General features: G+C 30.4%; 2 protein-coding genes across 7 annotated transcripts; one reads left to right on the top strand and one right to left on the bottom strand.

Annotated features, from left to right (window-relative positions):
- The first annotated feature begins 584 nt into the window (after nucleotides 1-584).
- LOC125076257 (surfeit locus protein 1) lies at nucleotides 585-4,233 on the top strand. The gene is made up of 5 exons (XM_047688349.1): nucleotides 585-871; nucleotides 1,140-1,261; nucleotides 2,372-2,569; nucleotides 3,136-3,309; nucleotides 3,710-4,233. The coding sequence occupies exons 1-5, from the start codon at nucleotides 695-697 to the stop codon at nucleotides 3,924-3,926; spliced, it is 888 nt and encodes a 295-aa protein (XP_047544305.1). The 5' UTR covers nucleotides 585-694; the 3' UTR covers nucleotides 3,927-4,233.
- Nucleotides 4,234-5,478: 1,245 nt separating this feature from the next.
- LOC125076237 (ankyrin repeat domain-containing protein 11-like) lies at nucleotides 5,479-18,255 on the bottom strand. 6 transcript variants are annotated; one of them, XM_047688304.1, is made up of 16 exons: nucleotides 18,128-18,255; nucleotides 17,855-18,011; nucleotides 17,622-17,777; nucleotides 15,603-15,860; nucleotides 11,284-11,466; nucleotides 10,854-11,052; nucleotides 10,551-10,722; nucleotides 9,998-10,217; nucleotides 9,753-9,901; nucleotides 7,836-7,970; nucleotides 7,712-7,721; nucleotides 7,233-7,399; nucleotides 6,956-7,140; nucleotides 6,751-6,859; nucleotides 6,449-6,610; nucleotides 5,479-6,301 (listed from the first exon to the last, which is right to left on the bottom strand). In XM_047688304.1, exons 2-16 carry the CDS (start codon nucleotides 17,988-17,990, stop codon nucleotides 6,128-6,130), a joined length of 2,415 nt encoding a protein of 804 aa, XP_047544260.1. In that variant the 5' UTR covers nucleotides 17,991-18,011; nucleotides 18,128-18,255; the 3' UTR covers nucleotides 5,479-6,127. The 6 variants fall into 6 exon arrangements, with proteins under 6 accessions (XP_047544260.1, XP_047544261.1, XP_047544259.1 ...); XM_047688303.1 differs by having other exon boundaries at nucleotides 5,482-6,301; nucleotides 7,661-7,721; nucleotides 11,308-11,466; XM_047688302.1 differs by having other exon boundaries at nucleotides 5,483-6,301; nucleotides 7,661-7,721; nucleotides 10,551-10,707.
- Between the last annotated feature and the right edge of the window lie 942 nt (nucleotides 18,256-19,197).

The raw sequence follows: 19,197 nt of genomic DNA, 5'->3' as shown, positions 1-19,197 counted from the left end.
TCGCGGCATATGGAATTAATTGCAACAAATATCATATTAATTATTTAAGTATTAATGTATTACGTTTACGTTTTAAATCGATTTGAATAAAAGAAATAATCAAAGAAAAGATTTCTTTCTAAATATCAAACATGGACTTTGCTTAAATCGAAAAATCATTAATATAATAAGTATAGATGAACCGTCGGACGTTGTATTTTTTGTTTATAATACATGGTGTTTAATCTATAAGGCTGATGTAAGCTTACGTATTGTTAAACACTGCCAACTGTATGCCAACACTGCAATATAATCTATTATATAAAACTGATATACCTTACTCAAACTATATTATTACTATTTTAGCTAATCTATTATTTTCATCAACCAGTTACTGTACAGATGCCGTAGTTAGTCAAAATGCAAATGATAAGATTAATATTTAAGGTTGTTGAACCATAACAACTTAACTTACAGTTAAGTTTATTCTAAATAATCAAGTATATAAATAACAATTTAAGAAAAACGATGTTTTATCTGTTACAATAAATTTCACATTTAACTAGCCTTATATTTCATCTGTGACTCCGTCTAATGTCATCTGTGATTAACATTTCGTAACAAAACTGATATTATCATATTAGCTCAAGTCTGAAACTGAAATAAAGACTTGTGAATAGTGAATACAAAGTATAGGTACACATTTTTTTAAAAAATGATACTATTAAGAGGTATACCTAGAATATGTAAACTATATACTTTGTTAAATAGCAACAGTTCTAAAAATGTTGTCGTAAATATTGTAAGAACCAATAAAACCTTTGCTCATTCCATTCGAGTGAAAAAACCCAAAACTCAGGATCCAGGAGAATTAATAAAATGGGTATTATTGGTAAGGTTATGTTTTTTTATGCATGCATTTTAAAAAGTTATTTATCAGTCATTCACAATTGTTTCGAATGATGTTCATACCATTTGAACTGTATTTTTTTTAATATGTTAGATGGTTCAGTAATTTAAGCCTGGGAAGATTCATATAAATAGTAAAATTAAAAATTATTGTATAACACTATGATAACAAAACCCATTCCACAATATTATTTGAGATATATTTACATATGATATGAGACTTAAAAACAATTTTTTATGTTACATGAAAGATGATACCAGTAACATCATTTGGCTTGGGCTGTTGGCAAGTGTATAGACTACAGTGGAAGCTGGAGCTAATAGATATGCTCCATGCAAAATCGAATTCAACACCAGTTCCTATGCCGCATGAGTATGATATTCATTTTACTATAAACATTTGACCTGCCATTGACCTAACCAAGGAGGATAATAGATTAATAGCACATAGTTTGATTCCTTTAATATAAAAAAATATGTACCAGCTCTTTTATTTTGCTATGCCACTTTTACCAAAAAAAGGGATCTTCCTTATCAAAAAAACTGTTAGTTTACAAAATTTTCTGTACAATGCTAAAAGAAAAATAAAAGTAGAACAATGTTGGAACAATGGTAACTTTGAATAAAGATGGTCTCTCAAAACATAGAGAGAACAAAGATTCTAACTCTAGAAATTAGGTATTATAATTATTCTTAAACCAATGTAACCAGCAACTCTTAATTGTTCTATGAGCTTAAAGTCAAATTATGCTCAGTTATGTTCAGATAGTTATGTCCCATACTAAGATGTAAAATATTTGTTGTTCGGTCTATAAATACTTTTAATGTGTTTGGAATTTATGTTGGATCTATGAGGTCTCTATGCATAATGCAACTGTCCCCATCATTATAATGGTTTGTTCCATCAGCATACTAACAATACTCAAAATCAGATAACAGATAGTATGTCATTGGTTGAAAGTATTCACTGGTTGTTTGATGAGCATAAGATTCTCAAAATTAAAATTAAATCCAGTTGATGATCTGGTTTTCTCGAAAATGTCCCAAAATAAAATGTTGAGGCCTGAAATTGGTAATTGCTTAAAAACAATTAATGTCATTATATTTTTATTATATTAAGCTTAGTAATGCTTAAGTAAGCATATATCAATAAGAATGGATTCTTATAGCAAGTTACTCCATCATTATGGCTTTAGGCCTATTTCAATTTATGTTGTGTCAAAACGATTTGAACAAGTAAAAGAGTATTTTCACTGAATTTGTTAGTATGGTAATATTAGTCAAAAGTTTACAGGCAAAAGAGAATTATTCAAAATCCTGGTCAATTTATAAAAGGGAATCTATCTAAAGTGCATCTTCCGCAAAAAGACTAAAATTTGTATTAAATTTAAAAAAAAGCAATTATTTACAGTAACAAAAACTTCAGATGTTTAAACAATATTGTGTGGATAATATATATTATTATAAAATATTGATGTTTCAGTTTTGAAGAACTTGAAAAGATGGAATACAGACCTGTTAAAGTAAAGGGAGAGTTTCTTCACGACAAGGAAATCCTCATAGGACCTCGTGCTCTCATTGAAAATGATGTTATTATGCAAAGAACAGGATCCCTTATATCAGATCCTAAAAAAAATCAAGGATGGCTACTTATCACTCCATTTAAATTATCAGATAGTGGGTAAGACATCAAAATCATTTAAATTTTTTAATATACAACAATAAAGACTCATAAATTTACTGTCCCTTTATTTTCGGATAAAATTATGATTTTAGGACAGACTTTTTTAAAAAAATTATAAAATCAAACAAGATAAACATTAATTGATCCACTTGAACTTGTACAGTAATACATATTACCACACACCTTTTATTTTATTGGATTCTTCACTTGTAATTTGTGTAACAGTAGATAACAGTAGATTTAGTGCTGCAAATGCTAACTCTAATTAAAAGATTAGAAAATGCTTTGAATAAATATGTAACTGGATGTATTAATACAATAAATTAAATCTGTTGTTTATTGAGTTAAAAATAATTACTATCATAATATATATATCATAATATAATATCATAATTAATAATAATTACTATGTGTCTTATTTATAAAAGTAAGATCTATTTTGTTGTAATCTTTTTAGTTTGGAGATTTATAAATGTATCATCAAAGAGGTCCTGTATGTTATAGTTTTGCCAGATTTGTTTTGGAAAAGCAACTGTTTGTGAATTAATTTATGTGATTTTCAGAGAAGTTATCTTAATTAATCGTGGCTGGATACCTCAAAGTTTACGCCCCAAAGAGAAACGACAGGCATCTATGGTAAAGGGTGAAGTGGAACTAACTGGGGTAGTACGACTTACTGAAAATCGAAGTCCTTTCATGCCCAAGAATAATCCTGAAAAAAATTCATGGCTGTACAGGTACAAAATGTTTTATATCATACCACAAATCTAATAAAATAATGCTTGTATAATTATAAACATGATTATAATATCCACAGTTCATTTTAATAATTCCTAGAGAAAAAGTCTGTACAATTAGTATATATTATATTACAGATCATGTACCTTTGAGAATCAAACTATCCTATTTAACTTTCATTACTATGTTCAAAATTATACATAGAGGTTTTATTACTTCTGAATGTTACCTAATAAATATGGGACAGTATATAAACAACTCCAGCTGTGAGCTGTCCCACTGTTGAGCAAGACCCTCTTCTCAGTATAAAAGAAATATATATATTATTTCATTAAAACCAATATATGACAAAAATGATACAATTTGTTTGATGTTTTAATTATTGTTGTTGATTTTCAGGGACTTGTCCCAAATGAGTGCTTACTTTAATTGCGCTCCTGTTTGGCTAGACGCTAAGGGTATCCCAGATCCACCTGAAGGTTGGCCCCTCCCGAATCAAACCAGAATAACCATGAGGAATGAGCATTTCTCGTATCTCGTGACGTGGTATATGCTGTCAGCTTTTACAGCAGTAATGTGGCATCGTTACTTTATAAGAAAACTCCCGTTATTATAAAATAATAAAGTTTTATGTATATAAGAATTAATAGCTAAAAATAAAGTATGGTTAATCAGTATTAAAGATTTTTATTATTTTATTTACGCATATTTATTATTGTTTAATTAGTTCGAATACATTAAATGTTTTATATTCTACTAACAGAACTTGCGGTTCTGTTACACTCGAAATTAATAAAACTTCATATAGCACACAAACCGTCACCCAACATTTTACCCCATCGAAGGGTAAATTAAAAAAGTTGCCTATGTCTTTCCCTGGAATTCAAACTATCTTTATTCCAAAATATTAGTCTAAATCAGCAGCTTAAGCTTGAACAGGTAACAGAGTTACTTTAACATTTATAATATTAGTAAGTAGATACAGGTTCATGTAAAAAATATATTGTATCATATATCTAAGTGTTTTATTGCATCACTCTCTATTGCATTGAACACGAATACTCTCAACTCTACCGCAAATTGTATACTTGCTCCGATTTTTAAATTCCATATAATTTAAAATTGGCCATTCATAACTTAGGACTATTGTAATTGAATCAGTTATTTCAAAAACCTCTTAAGTCACATTTTCGTCCAAAATGTTTTTTGTACTGAAAATGGTTCCTTAAAGGTAAATGCCTATTCTAGGTAAAAATCACGTAACTCGATACATTCCTTCCTCATCAAATAATATCGCTTGAAAGACGTTCATTGCACACACGACATAAGTCAGTGACTTAATATGATTTTGCATGCACTACTAGATAGCGGGACAAGTTTATTCGACGTTTTTAAATTTGCTTTGTTCTGATTGGTTGGAACAATATTCAAATCTTCAAAATAAAAAGAATACATTGTTAAGATTTCTGTTGGCTTTGACTGACTCTAAAAGATTTGTTTATCAGTATTTTCCCATACGTGAAAGAACAAGTCATAAAATTATAAAAAAATGTATAGATGAAGCAAGTCCAGGATAGCATTTTGAAAGAACATTTTTAGCAACTACAAAAGTTGAACATGAATGAACGTCCAAGAGAAATTAATCCAGATGAATATGATGGAGTATTAATATGTACCTTAAAGATAATAAAAGATGACAAACTTAATCATGTAAAATATATCTCACTAACACACTAAAGTCAAGAACAGTTTTTAAGACATTTTTCGTTTTTTTTAAATTGTGAAGGTTTTTCGCTATTTATATTTTTTACGACTCAAATACTAAATTAAGCACAAAAAAACTCCTGTAAAAAATCATTGGTTTATGCATGAAACAGTTTTTATTGATTTCTCAAAAGTTTTAATTATGTGACTTAGTTATTGAAATTACCGTTAGTTATATAAATTCAATTGTATAAATGGAATTAAGATCAAATAAAAATGCAATAGAAGGGTACTTTGAGATCTATAATTTCATTTCATTTCATAAATAAATTATACAATACGCAAATTTATTTAAAAGATAATAAAATTATTATAATAAAAATATAAAAGTAATGATAAAACATTATGTCATATAAGGAAATGATCACAAAACATTCATTGTATAGCTAACCTAAGAAATACAATCAACACATGATTATAAAATTCAGCTAATTATTAAAATAATCCTTTAAATACGTCATTAAAAATTAAAATTAAATATAAACTGTACCATTGTTTTAAATCCATAATTAGAAGTTTTTATTAAAACAATTATCATTAGAGACATAAATCTAAATTATTTAAAATAAGAATAAAAACGACTTTATATACACATTTGAAATTAAAAGTTTAAAATAAATTGTACCTTTATACCTAATCTAATTAAAATCAATTATAAATGTGTTTATCACATTAGAAAATGGCTAGTGCGCCAAAAATGATCTGATTTTTTATCAGATGCCTAATGGGAAATTATAAGTAAATTATATCCGAATTCCGGTAGCGATTGATTCTGCTTTGATTCTTGATTTTTAGTAGATGATATTTTTTTTATTATTAAGTCCAGAGTCAGCCTATACCGGAAAGCGGGGCGCAGGAGAATCCTTAGAAAGGGTCGACGACAGTCGAAAAATTTAGAAACGTTATAATCCAATTTCGTAGCTCCGCTTGAGTCGTATTACCAATCGATGTTATAAAAGTGTTAAGAGATCGTTAGAATGACAAAACTTAGAGTTATGCCGGCACAATAATTGTGCTAGCCTTACATAAACACAGGCAATATGAACTTAAAATTCAAGCGGGCAAGTCAAAATTTGACACGTGAATTTGTGGTACATGCGTGGGTTCGATTTTAGGCGTTGTTTTGTAATCGCACAGACCATGTTCTTTTAACTTCCATTCCCATCCCATCATTTGTACCGCATGCAATGTTTCTGCTTCAGTGTGTTGACGTCGAAGCATTCCTTCCTGTAATCAAACAAGACTTGTAAACGATACTTTTCATTCCTTAAAATTTTTGTACCAAATTTTAACATAAAATATGTTTAGGTTGCGAAAGGATGTAAGGATAATGACATTACACGTTTTTATTTTTAAATTTGAACGAGTCATCACCTTGATCTTCTCCCACTTATCATCGACCTCCTGCAGCCACGAGTTGATCTGCCGTCCATTGCAGCGAGAGCGCTGCGCGTTGCGTTTCTCTTCCTGATCCGGTGCCAAAATGTTGTAAACTTCTTTGTCGCGTAGTATTGTACACACCGAAAAAGGAAGAGCCTGCAAATTAGTAATAATTAGCATCCAAATCAACAAAAATTATACTTACATTCAAGTTAATAAATATAATTTACATCTGACAAGTTCATAGCAAATTTATTCATATTACAATATGGTAATAAAATATTAAGGTATATTACTTGGTTAGCCACAGCGCGTTCGGCGCGCCCGTGAACTCTCAGTATCTCTTGTTCGACGGCCAGAACAAGTTTTTCTTTCTCAACTAGATGCTGAATACGCAAACGTGTCCTGTGTTTAAAATTGTATTATATTAATATTAAGAAGATACTATTTATGTGATGTTATTTAACAATAGCAAAAAAAAAGTGTTTTTCTATACATTACCTCTCTTTTTCCTGAGCCAAAAATTCGTTTACCATTTGTGTAGGCAAATTGATTGGTATTTCGACTTGTGGCTCAGGATTTACGTTGTTCTGTAGGGTATATGTGCAACGATTCATTAGATATTTGTTGAAATCTTTGGGTGGTTTTGGTTTTACTGGAAACAAGCCTTTCTGACGCCGCTCAATCTAAAAATAATTTTAAAGTTACTTATAAGATATATTGAACATCTTCAGCGAACTTATTTTTGTAAGTCATTTGGATTGGTTTTTAAAATTACCTGTTTACGTATATGTATGTACATCTGGTACGGGTTCGAATGGGTGATGTTGTGAGTGAGTGTAGTGCTGTCGGGCACTTGTTCATTCTTCGACTCCCGTGAGTGGCTGTCCTTAGAAGACTTGATCTTACGCTTCCTCGGATGCAACTCCACAGAAGGCCCTGGAGCTATAAGAAACGTATGATTAGTTTATGATCTTGCTTATTTTTATTATTATTGTTTTCTCTTACCATTTCGCTCCAATTTTACAGAGACAGCATGCAGAAAAATCAAGGATTTGTAATGTATTATCATAATTAATCAAATAAAAATATTGTTTCATGAGTATTAACAAAGTTATATGAAAATCGATATAATATTTATATCATATTCGACGTAATTAAGTTAAAGATAAGTTTTTTTTTTTTTTTTGTATATTGTCACTTCACCTGATTCAGATCTCCCACCCGAACCAGATGAAGTAGACGTTGCGTGCTCACCGTCATGTCCCTGCAATAAAATTACAAAATTAAAATGAAAGGCAATCACAGAGTGTAAAACACCGAGACAGATATTATCTAAAACATCTAAGGTCTCTACCGTGATTATGGCAAGAGTACTTACAGAGGGCGGCGGACTTTTGTTGGAATTCAAAGCCTGACTGTGTCCTGAGCGATTGTCCGACCCTGTCGGAGAACTCCTCCCCTTATCTTTATCACCGTCATTCGTTCTGTGGGAGCGAAGTACTCTTTGCCCTGCCTATAAGACAAGTATTTAATATTTTTTGGATCTAGTTACTTCTACTTGTAATGTCTTATTAATTAAAGACATACTTCTAGATCATTTTTTGTCGATGCTAGGCCGTGATTTACAATTTCGACAACGAGTAATCTTCGCGATCATTGCTTTATAATAACACACTCTCAATGGGGACATAGCTGACGTAATTGAAGACCACTTTACAATTTGTACACTATCAGGCAAATACTTAATCTTTTCATAATACGATGAACGTCTTAAGCAATACATTTTAACACATTAGTTTACGAGTTTACTTCATTGCTTTGCATAACACGGTTCCGAATAGCAACGAAAGGTCTTCAGTTGTTTCTGAGTATTTAGTAATTTGTCAAACACAGTAATCCCATAGCAGTTCCTCATTGTAGTGACTGGGTTATGTTTTATGACCATCCAAAATGTCTAAGCTAAAATGTAATAACTAACGATACAAAAATGTTGTTTTCCTCGCTTTCCCTTTAACGGAAACTCGTACATCGTGTCCCGCGCTATTTTACGCGAAATCTCTGAAACTGTCAAATCGGTTTTTTTATGCAGGTGATACTTCAAACAATCCCTATTTAATTTGACGAGACGTTATAAATCAAAAACGGAAATTATCGCATTGCATACACACGTACACGTTATCCTAAAATATTCATGCGAACTTATATTAATTTATGTTTTTAGTAACTTTGAACATAACTTTAGCTATAAAAGTGTACAACAGCTGTCGAGTAACTGACATAATCACATCTTAAAAACAGACAAAATGATCCTCTATAAAAAATTTAATGGTTCTATCGCTATAATCATCCCCAAGCAAAAAATCCAGAATGGAGTAAAACACCACTGAAAAATAAAGAAATATGTAAGGAGAAAATGTCATCTCAGTCATACATCTTCTGGAAGTTAACTTCATACATCATCATGTTCAGAACAAATTCTTCGTGAACCACAATTCGACCATGAGTGCTAGTTTTGTCTTGTAACTTCATTTTAAAAAAATGTATTTATTTAAAAAATATCCAAATTATATAGTTGAATAAAATAATACATTACATTAGCATACATTAGCAGCCTGTAAATTTCCCACTACTGGGCTAAGGCCTTCTCCCCCTTTGAGGAGAAGGTTTGGCGCATATTCCACTACGCTGCTCCAATGTGGGTTGGTGAATACACATGTGGTAGAATTTCCTTGAAATTAGACACATGCCGGTTTCCTCACGATGTTTTCCATCACCGCCGAGCAAGAGATGAATTATAAACAGAAATTAAGCACATGAAATTCAGTGGTGCTTGCCTGGGTTTGAACCCGAAATTATCGGATAAGATGCACGTGTTCTAACCACTGGGCCATCTCGGCTCGGCAATAAAGTAATAATAGCAAAATGTAGGTAAAACAATGAACTTACAAAACCAATGCTACATAAAACATAATTTTTTGTATTTTTTTTCCTTCAAGAACATAAATTTCAGGTTTTTTATAAGTAATAAATGTTACGGATAGATAGTTTAGAGACCTTGTGATTAAGGAAATAGTTATTTTGAAAAAATACCAAGAACTTTAGACTGAGTGTAACTTATATAAATATTGATATCATGTAACCATGTCATAGAAACTTAATTACCCTTATTCTCCTGAACAGGCTGACCACGCCTCTTACATTGTAATAGTTTTAAAAATTTCTTAACATTGTACCGTGGAAACTGTCACAAAATTATAATCTCAATATTAAAAAAAATGGCGAAGATATTACTTACCTTGCTGCTTTCTCCAGTTCTTTTCTCTTCACAGACACCATCAGAGCTGTCCGAAGTCTGGCCTGTGTCAGTACTAGTGCATGGTATCACATAAGGCAGCGTTGAAGCACTGCCCCTACCCTTACCGCTGCCTCTCTGACCAGTACCGCCTATTTAAATATATTAGCATTACACAATTATTATGCCAATACTACTATATATATATATATATATATTTATTAAAAGTGAATAATGTACGACTTTACCTTCTCCTTCTTGCTCATTACGGCTACCAGATCCACTTGCCCCACCGGGTATGACTATTTTGAGAGGTGGAACTTTAGGTGCAGAGGACTCCTGGCTCTTAGACTCTTCATTATCACAGTCATTATCTTTACCCTGATTTGGTTTTGGACTTGCTACTGGACTTTTTCTATCTTGTTTGCTTGCTTGTGAACTTGATGCACCTTTCGCTGCTGATTTACCCTGATATTTGAAAGTATCAAAATCAATATTGGATTCTTGTGAAACTTAGTCTTATTACTTTAGATAGACAGATCTTATGTTTGTTTTTAATATAGGTTTCTTTAAGAAAATAATTCATTAATTATAATGATAACCTCACAAAATTATTCTTTTGGCAATTTTTTATGTTTATAAACAATACCACTCTACTATTATGTAGTAACTAGTAATGTACAAAATCATATTAATATTACTATTGAAACAAATTGACAAAAATATTGTGTATATTAACTTAACTTATTAAAAATAACCTTTTTCATAAGAATCAATATTTAACTAGTTTTCAAATTTTACCTGATGTGTACTTTGCGCATTAGCTTTCGTAGTGCCGCCTCCCTTGCCCTGCGCCTGCGCACCTTTCCCTGAAGAACCACCGGCTCCTTTATTCTGTGCTGCCCCACCTTTGCCCAATGGCACTGCTCCGGTTTTACTTGCGGGTCCCGGTGGTTTGCTACCAGTTAGTATTCTGTTAAATCATTTTCAAAACCACCTTATAAGTAAATTTATTTTTAAACATCCCTTTTCCATCACCTTTGAAGATAATATTTAACACACAAAAGTTATGAGTTATATATAAATAAAAAATTTAATGTTTACCGTCCAGTGCCACCTCTTGCTACGGGAGCCGGTTTCGCCATTGGTTCCTTTTCTTCATTATCTTTTCGTTTTTTCCGTTTTGATATCTCATCTTCTGTTGCTTCCGCCTCTTGACCTTCTTCTGCATATGACCTTTTTAAGCCTGAACCAACTTCATCTTGTGTTGATGATACTACTCCACTACTCAGCTGTGCTCCATCTAGAATAATCAAAGATATTTGAAACTGAAAGAACTTTATATTATTAAGATAATGGCAGCATTAGAGAAGATCAGTTTATATAGTAGTTTCTAATAACAGAAACATGTTTAAGTCACAAGCTTTTTATTATGATTCACATCTTAAACCGTAACAAAACAAAAATATTATAAAGTTTAATTCTTTATAACTTCAAATGTCTCCAGTCAGACCACTAAAGGAGTATGTTTTACCATCTTTATTTTCAACATTATTGCCTTTTTCTTGAGAGGTGGCTTCCTTGCTCTCAAAATTTTCGCCCTGCGCTAGGCTCTCCATGTTGCTTCGCTTGTTAGAGTGGCTGTTTGAACTTGCATTGCAACCTTTTTTGTTGCTGTCATCCCTTGATCGACCAGTGTGTGCAGCTCTCGCGTTATCTGTATTTAAAAATTTATGTTGTAATATTAAAAGATTACAAACAATAATATTATAAAAGACCTTTCTTTTTTAAGTTAAATTGACATGTTTTGTGGTTATACTTATTACATGCCTACATAGAAATCATAAACTGTCTAGATTTGATATTTTAAGATGAGTATTAATTGCTGTCACAATTAATTTTATCAGAAAACATAGCAAATGGAATTACAGCAAATAGGTAATCCTTATAAAATACTAGTTAATTTTTAGTTACATTCAAAAATGTTGCAATCCTTTATTAATCTCAAATCATAACTAATTCTGTAATCTATAATATTATTGATATAAAATATAATAGATATTGAATTTCATCATCATTATATCCATTGGTGGTCATTCGCTAAGTACATGTTAATATTTTTACTGAATAACATTTTCATTTTTCATATGATATAGCTTTATATGAATTTGTATACTATAGTAATAATATTAAGTGAAAGTCTACAGGGCACAATGTTTATTCATTTGATTCATACAGCTTCCAAGTCTATAGGTATATGTTACTTTGTAAAAGGTTATATAAATTTAAGTTACAATGTACAAATTAATGTTCGCAGATAGCAGTTTATACAAAAACATCTTACAAGATAAAAGCATAAGTGTGACATCGATAGCTTTTAAAAATGTGCATAATTAAAATACTGAACGCAATTACCCAGTACTTTATTCCAATGTTAGTGAAGCTACTAACACGATATATTGTCATAATACGTTGAAAATTTACCTAAAATTAATAAATTCGATGTCTAAACTAATTAGCTTGTCACGTCAGAGAGGTCATTAAGTATTTCACAAAAGGGTCACAGCATCTTATCGTGATTTAAATACAGCGTGCAATATACACTACGCGAATATGAAAAGCAAATCGAACAATATCAACTCCCCTTTGTTGTGCGCGAGCGCTCTTCTTTGCATTTCACGATGCCCGACAAGTTTTAATATTATCAGACCGGTGAAAAAGGGTTTTTTTTTAAACGAAACTATAAATTTTACTTCGAAAATTCAACATCACGACGTTGACGTTACGAAGCGGCCATCGCGATGTTTTAAGCAACACGCCCCTGCACGTTCCTTTACACGCATGTGTGCTTATAATATAAATTTATATATTAATAAATTGTATCAAATCAGATTAAATAAGTTTAATTGTGTCGTAACCTTATTAATAATGATAAATTATATACATTAAGTAAAAAATTAACAGCGTAACATATTTTATTACAGACAAATAATACTCGCGCTACACTTGTTTTTTTTATAAAATAATTAAAAAAAAACAATTACTACTATTAATTTAAATGAAGATAATTGTAGTATTTATTCGGACCGCAGAGAAAGAATTTAAGGTCATGTCAATTATATTTGACTATTTCGGGATTAAATTTTTAAATGGCAACACCTTTATCAAGTAAACGTAAATTATTTTAAGCCGAAAAAAACGTGATCAATTTAAAAAAAATATTAGCATAAAAAGTAAGCCTTTCGTTTTTTATTAAAGAAAGTCTTCTAAAAAGTCTGTACTGCTTTAACGCGGTTTGGTGGATAAGCCGTAAAATATATATTTAAAATAGTAGGCATTCAAATTGTTTTCAAAATATAAGATTACATAAATAAATTATACTACTTCTGTCAGTTTTATGTACCATTATGATATAATAATTTTCCGATAAAAAAATAAGCTGATTTTAATCAAAAATGAAATATGGAGTTAAAAATTAAACAACGCAAAATGAAGGAATAATTTGTAAACGCGAAATCGTTTTTTACAGTATTACTGTATAGTTAATATTTTATTTTAATTGAAGCTAATTGGGCCTTTTTTATACAAATGTATGCTTTTAAGCTAAACATTAGTTTATTTAATAAATTAACAGATTAGAATATTTCGTACGAGGGAATCGTGATATTGGAATGTGGCAGCTCGTTTGTGTTGCCATATTTAGATTGTAAGCTTGATTTAAAGTTGGCTAACCTAAACTGAAACACATTACGTTAACCAACACTAAATCTAAATCTGTTTTTTCGAGCGTATGAAAACATGACTTCTTATTAACAATTTTTAAATCGAAGTATAATATGATGATACTAGTGAGCTAATGGTTTTTTTCCTCACCGATTTCGGCCGCAGCGGCCATTCCAATGAGAGATTAACTGTGCACTTTCTATTCCATTGCTCTCATATTTTAAACAGCATACACGAAGGAGTATGTATGTGCTATAAATTTTCAGATTCTGGTAATATATCGACAGAAACCCCAACAACATTTTAATGGCCCGACAAGACTTCAAGAATAAGAATAAGCTAGCAATATAATATATTATATTTAAGTTCCATCTTAGACATAAGACATCTACTTAATAGACCCTAGATTTTAAAACATTCATATGACAAATTTATAAACAAACTAGTATTTATACCATAACCAAACGATTTATATTTGATAATTTTTAGACCTGCACGAAGGTTTCCTTTAAAATCACATGTGAATGACGTAGTTAATTACAACATCTCATAAAAAATTAGAAGCAGCATTAGTGGTGTGACGTCATAAGTCGTAAAAGCTAGGGCTTGGAAAAGGCAGACGTTAGGCAGAACCCGCTTTTATACGCTTCATTTACTTCGTGTCACGAATTGGTAGACTATTGCAAGCGTTAGCCACTAATAGAACCAATTCTTCTATGGTACCGCCTCCATTGTCATTGACTTTACGCCTGAAGTCACCAAGGACTACGGTAAAACAAACCGCTTTGAACTCTTACTGCTCCTCTATGAAGCCTGACAAACACATCGATATGCCTTTTGACACACCGAAAGAAGTTATGATGTCGTCGTTAAAACTTATAGTTTACGGGCCATAACTCGAATACTACAATACGTCGTAGAGGTTTCAAGAATCGTGGTTTGCTATAATAATATTATTTTATTTTTTCGTTTATCATACATATGTCTGTGTCACAAAAAATAACTTATATTTTAAAGGGAATGATGAACCCCGCCCTCATTTTTATCTTATTTCGACCCATTAAGTGTCATTCTATTTAACAAACGAAGTTATAAATATATACATAATTAATATTACTTGGTGGTAGGGGGCAGGGGGCTTTAGCAAGCCTGTCTGGCTAGGTACCACCCACTCTATTCATATATTCTACCGCCAAGCAGCAATACTTAGTATTGATGTGTTCTGGTTTGAAAGGTGAGTGAGCCAGTGTCAAAGGCACAAAAGAACTTTGTACTTTGCACCTTAACTCCAAAGGTTGTTGGCACATTAGTGATGTAAGAAATTTTTAATATTTCTTACAGCACTAATGTTCATGGGCAGTGGTTACCATACCATCAGGTTTGCCTGATGTCAACACATATCATAAAAACGTACATTTTGATGTCATGCTACTTAGTAAATGTACGTCAGTAAGTTCCTCTGATTGTATAGTGACCTTAGTTCGCTAAGCAACATAAATATAGTCATTTAAGTTTCCGGATAACAAAATGAGTCTAACATATTACAATTGCGAGTTTAATTTTGACACTATTTATAGTAGAATAAAATAAGAAGTCCGTGTCCTTTAGTGTAGTTCAAGCTTCCTTCATACCAAATTATATCAACTTCAGCGGTTTGGTTGTGAAAGAGCAACTTACTGACAATGAGATGAAGATGCTTTCAGATTTTAAGGATGTTGAAATTTCAGTTATTGTTAGCGTTTATTTTCATTACGTCGTTTTGGCCTTGTTTAATTAGACAAACAACACAAATATCAATAATTTTATATATATAGTGTAATAATGTACATGCATAATGATCAAATGGCAAAGGGTTTTTAAATATTATTATATAGATCTTTTGTACCATTTATTATCAAATTAATTTAAGATTTTTATTGTAAATTGGGATAAGTTTTAAGATAAGAGAATGATTATTATTATATTTAAATTTATTTTCTAATCTATCAAGATCAAGTTTTTAAATAATGGTAGCCCAAACTTTTTTCCTAAATAATAATTACTGAATACTCTAAATCAACAATGCCACTCCCAAAGTTTAATATAATTTAATACTGAAAATTACTGTACAGTTATAATACTGTTTCTTACCTTTTAATGTTTGTAGATATTCCAAAATATGTGGAGCTGCATAGTCGGATGGCATTTTGCCTTTTGCATTCTTAACAAATGGATCAGCTCCCTGTTCAATAAGAAATTTCACCATTTTTAGATTGCCTGATGTAGTGGCATCATGAAGTGGCGTATCATCATCCAAGCCTTTGGCGTTGACATTAGCACCACCTTCAACGAGCACCGTTACTACATCCAGCCAACCATAACTACATGCTTCATGAAGTGCTGTCCAACCTGTTAATATAAATTATATTTAAAAAAACAAATACAAATTTAATTACTACAATATTCTTTAAAAAGAGGCAGAAACCTAAAAACGAAAATAATAAATTCATTATACTAGCATAAAGTAAGCATTGCCAACAAAATAAATAATAAATAAAACATAATTTTACTATTAAAACTGGGAATATTTTTATGAATTTACACTTCATTTAACTAGGTAGTAATAGATTATCTATCTTAATATATAGTACATTATAAGTGTACATAAATGAAAACAAAAAATTGCACAAAACAAATTAAATGTAAAGTTTACAGTTATGTTGTTTTTAATATTTGTTTACACTATAATTTTAATTTAATATTGGATATTTGTCACACATTTTCACATTTGTAACAATTTTGAGAACAAATTATAAGACATTGTAATGATTTACAGATAGGAAGTATCATTTTACATTAGTTAATAATATTATACTATTTAGTATATCTATCTATACAGACTACTTACTATATATAAACAATTAGTATAATTAATATTTCCAAAATACAAATGTACCTAGTTTCAGAGCTCCGACAACCTTTTTTAATATTCTAAACTTTATTCTTTACTTAATTTATTTATTAGTCTAAACTTTATCAGCATATTAACATGTTTCAATAACTTTTTACTCTATATACAACTATTTAATTTTTCTATTGTACAAGTACCTGTCTTTGTACTGATATCTATGGGATTCTACACTAAATGTTTAAGCAATAAGTAACCATTAGAACTATTAACTTAAAAAACTTTATTTAATAACGGAGCCTATATATATTTCATAGTTACATGCTATCTGACTACCAAATACTTTGATAAATAGCAGTACGAATTAATAATTGTTAGAGGACCGAAAATATTAACATTGATTATGTTAGTAGATAAAATATAAGGTAAATTATAATTAAAGAGTTCGAAAATACTCATTATAAATACTATAGTTACTATCAAACATATATATGATTTATGGTGTGAAAAATTTTGTATAGCAATGAAGCAATTTTTTGCAATCACATTCAGAAACTAAAAATAGAAAAAAATATATAAATTACTTAATAAAATACATAAATATTAAGAATCTACTTACCCCAAGATAACAAAAAGGAATCCAATTTAAATTAGTTAGTTTTATGATTTCATTATGGGCACCGCACTTATATTTATGACTAAATTTAAGTTTAACACAGTAAAGTCAGAAGATTGGAAATAAATAGTTTATTTATAATATGAAACTTTTATCTTGTAATGACAAGACTGACGAAAGTCTTGAAAAAGAAATTGAGCTACAATAAATCTTTAAAAATTGTTCCAAATAAAATTCATAATAAAATAAACTGTTCATACTCACAATTTTGCTATTAGTAAGTATTAGTAATATATATATATATATTATTATTAAGTCACTTATAGAAAATAAGCAACAAGCGATTTCAACATTTGAGCTCAGCATAATAGTATTTTTTATTTCAAATATGTATATATGTAAGTATATTTTTATAAATATATATATTATTTCAAGAAGCTTTTGTTAATTGATTTACACATCTGCTATAGCAATGAATATTACTATTTAAATTTTAGAAAATACCACAATTTCTACCATAATAAATATGACTTTGAACAAATAGTTCAATAAAAAAAATGAAAGTTTGTTTACCCTAATTAATAATTCTCCCTTTTAAACTTCTATATTAAATTATTTAATTGTTTAAATATATTATTTACAATACCTGCAAAATCAGGTACGTCTGGATCTTGACCCTGACCAAGAAGCTTTTTAACAAGTTCATGGTCTCCTCTGATAGATGCTACATGTAAAGGGGTTTCTCCTCGTTCATTCCGTTGTTGCCTGGACCGTTTTCTTTCTTCAGCTGGTGTCGGAGCGGCTGAATATAAAAATGGCGGGAAGTTACATTTGACCTACATAATACAAAATGTTTTTGATGACACTATTATTGTTTACCTGGAGGGGCATCCTGGGATGAAATTTGCATCACCAGAGCCAACTGCTGCCGCTCCGACATGGGCGCTAAGACTTGAATCCGTGGCGCGCCGTCAGGCCCGCGCCCTGAGCCCCGCGACCGCGACGTCGAAGGCATGCTTCGAGCATAACCACGCTTCTACACATATAACAAACCCATTGCACAGTGTGAAATAAAAGTACTTTAAAAGTCTGGATTATTAACGCGCCAACAGCTAAAACTCAATGCAAGGCAATTGTTTTTACTGTACCCACCTTTCTTTTTACCCCAACCAGAATTACGCTTTATTAATGCAATATATTAAAAATTACGACATTAATTTTAAAAAAAAACAAAACCAAAATTAAACATCTTCAGATTAACTTTAATGTTTCAATCAGACATCGCGACGGACAACCATAGATAATACAAGTTTTAGATTTTAGTAAGAGACAAGAGCAAAGGGCATAGCCATAAACACAAAATACTATGTTTCGAATTAAAATCGAGTCTCAGTTTATTTCATAAATTATTAATGCTACTCTAATGGCTATCGTTACACTGTAAGAAATGTATCATCTCAAATTGATATATATATTATATATTTTTTTAAATATAATAAGTAATTGCAATTATTAAAATAATTTATTACACAACCACGTTTTTATATCAAAACTAGGTCGCCCGCGAAACTTCGCGTTTATTCAACGAAACCTATGGCAGGTGTTCGATAACATACTTTAATTCCTTTTACGTTTTTCATTTTTTTTTCTTATTCAGCTGAGGCACCGCTTTCTTTCACCGGCCAGCAACTTTTTTCCGCTCAGTAAAATTCTACAATTTAGTAAATTGCAAGCAAAAATATTCTTAAATTATGTGCACATCTGCGGATAGAACTTTTCAAAATGAAACCATAATCGATTTTTTATATGCAGATATCGTCCCATAATCACTGGCACAAAAATCGGCTTACACTATTAATATATAAGATTAACATATTGTTGCAATTTTTCTATACATGCTTTTATAACTGTGATAGAAATAGGAATCTTATATTAAAAGCGTTATTATGATGATATTTACAATAACATTATTTTTTATGATATAAATTGTTATTAATATTATTATATATTCACTTCTAACACACAATATTTAAAAAAAAAAAAAAATTAAGTCAATTCTATAGAATCTAAATATTATTACGATCGTTTTGCGCAAACTCTTTGGCGCAAGCGTTTAACATAATGTTTATAAAAACTTTATTCTTTTAAAATGGTAACTGCGTATTATGTTTTTTAGATAATAAACAGTTCTTTGTACGGTGTTTGGTTATTAACATAAATTT

This window comes from Vanessa atalanta, chromosome Z (genome assembly GCF_905147765.1).
Source record: "Vanessa atalanta chromosome Z, ilVanAtal1.2, whole genome shotgun sequence".
Taxonomy (NCBI): domain Eukaryota; kingdom Metazoa; phylum Arthropoda; class Insecta; order Lepidoptera; family Nymphalidae; genus Vanessa; species Vanessa atalanta.
This window is presented reverse-complemented; position numbering and strand designations above follow the sequence as displayed.

What these genes read in the sequence shown, in the direction of transcription:
- LOC125076257 (XM_047688349.1), top strand. Translation starts at nt 695, where the DNA reads ATGATACTATTAAGAGGTATACCTAGAATATGTAAACTATATACTTTG. An exon ending in CCAGTTCCTATGCCGCATGA is followed by an intron (nt 1,262 to 2,371) that starts GTATGATATTCA and finishes TTGATGTTTCAG; the next exon opens with TTTTGAAGAACTTGAAAAGA. An exon ending in AAAAATTCATGGCTGTACAG is followed by an intron (nt 3,310 to 3,709) that starts GTACAAAATGTT and finishes GTTGATTTTCAG; the next exon opens with GGACTTGTCCCAAATGAGTG.
- LOC125076237 (XM_047688301.1), bottom strand. Translation starts at nt 17,990, where the DNA reads ATGCCTTCGACGTCGCGGTCGCGGGGCTCAGGGCGCGGGCCTGACGGC. An exon ending in TAATGTTGAAAATAAAGATG is followed by an intron (nt 11,053 to 11,283) that starts GTAAAACATACT and finishes TGATTATTCTAG; the next exon opens with ATGGAGCACAGCTGAGTAGT. An exon ending in GCAAGAGGTGGCACTGGACG is followed by an intron (nt 10,723 to 10,853) that starts GTAAACATTAAA and finishes ATGATTTAACAG; the next exon opens with AATACTAACTGGTAGCAAAC.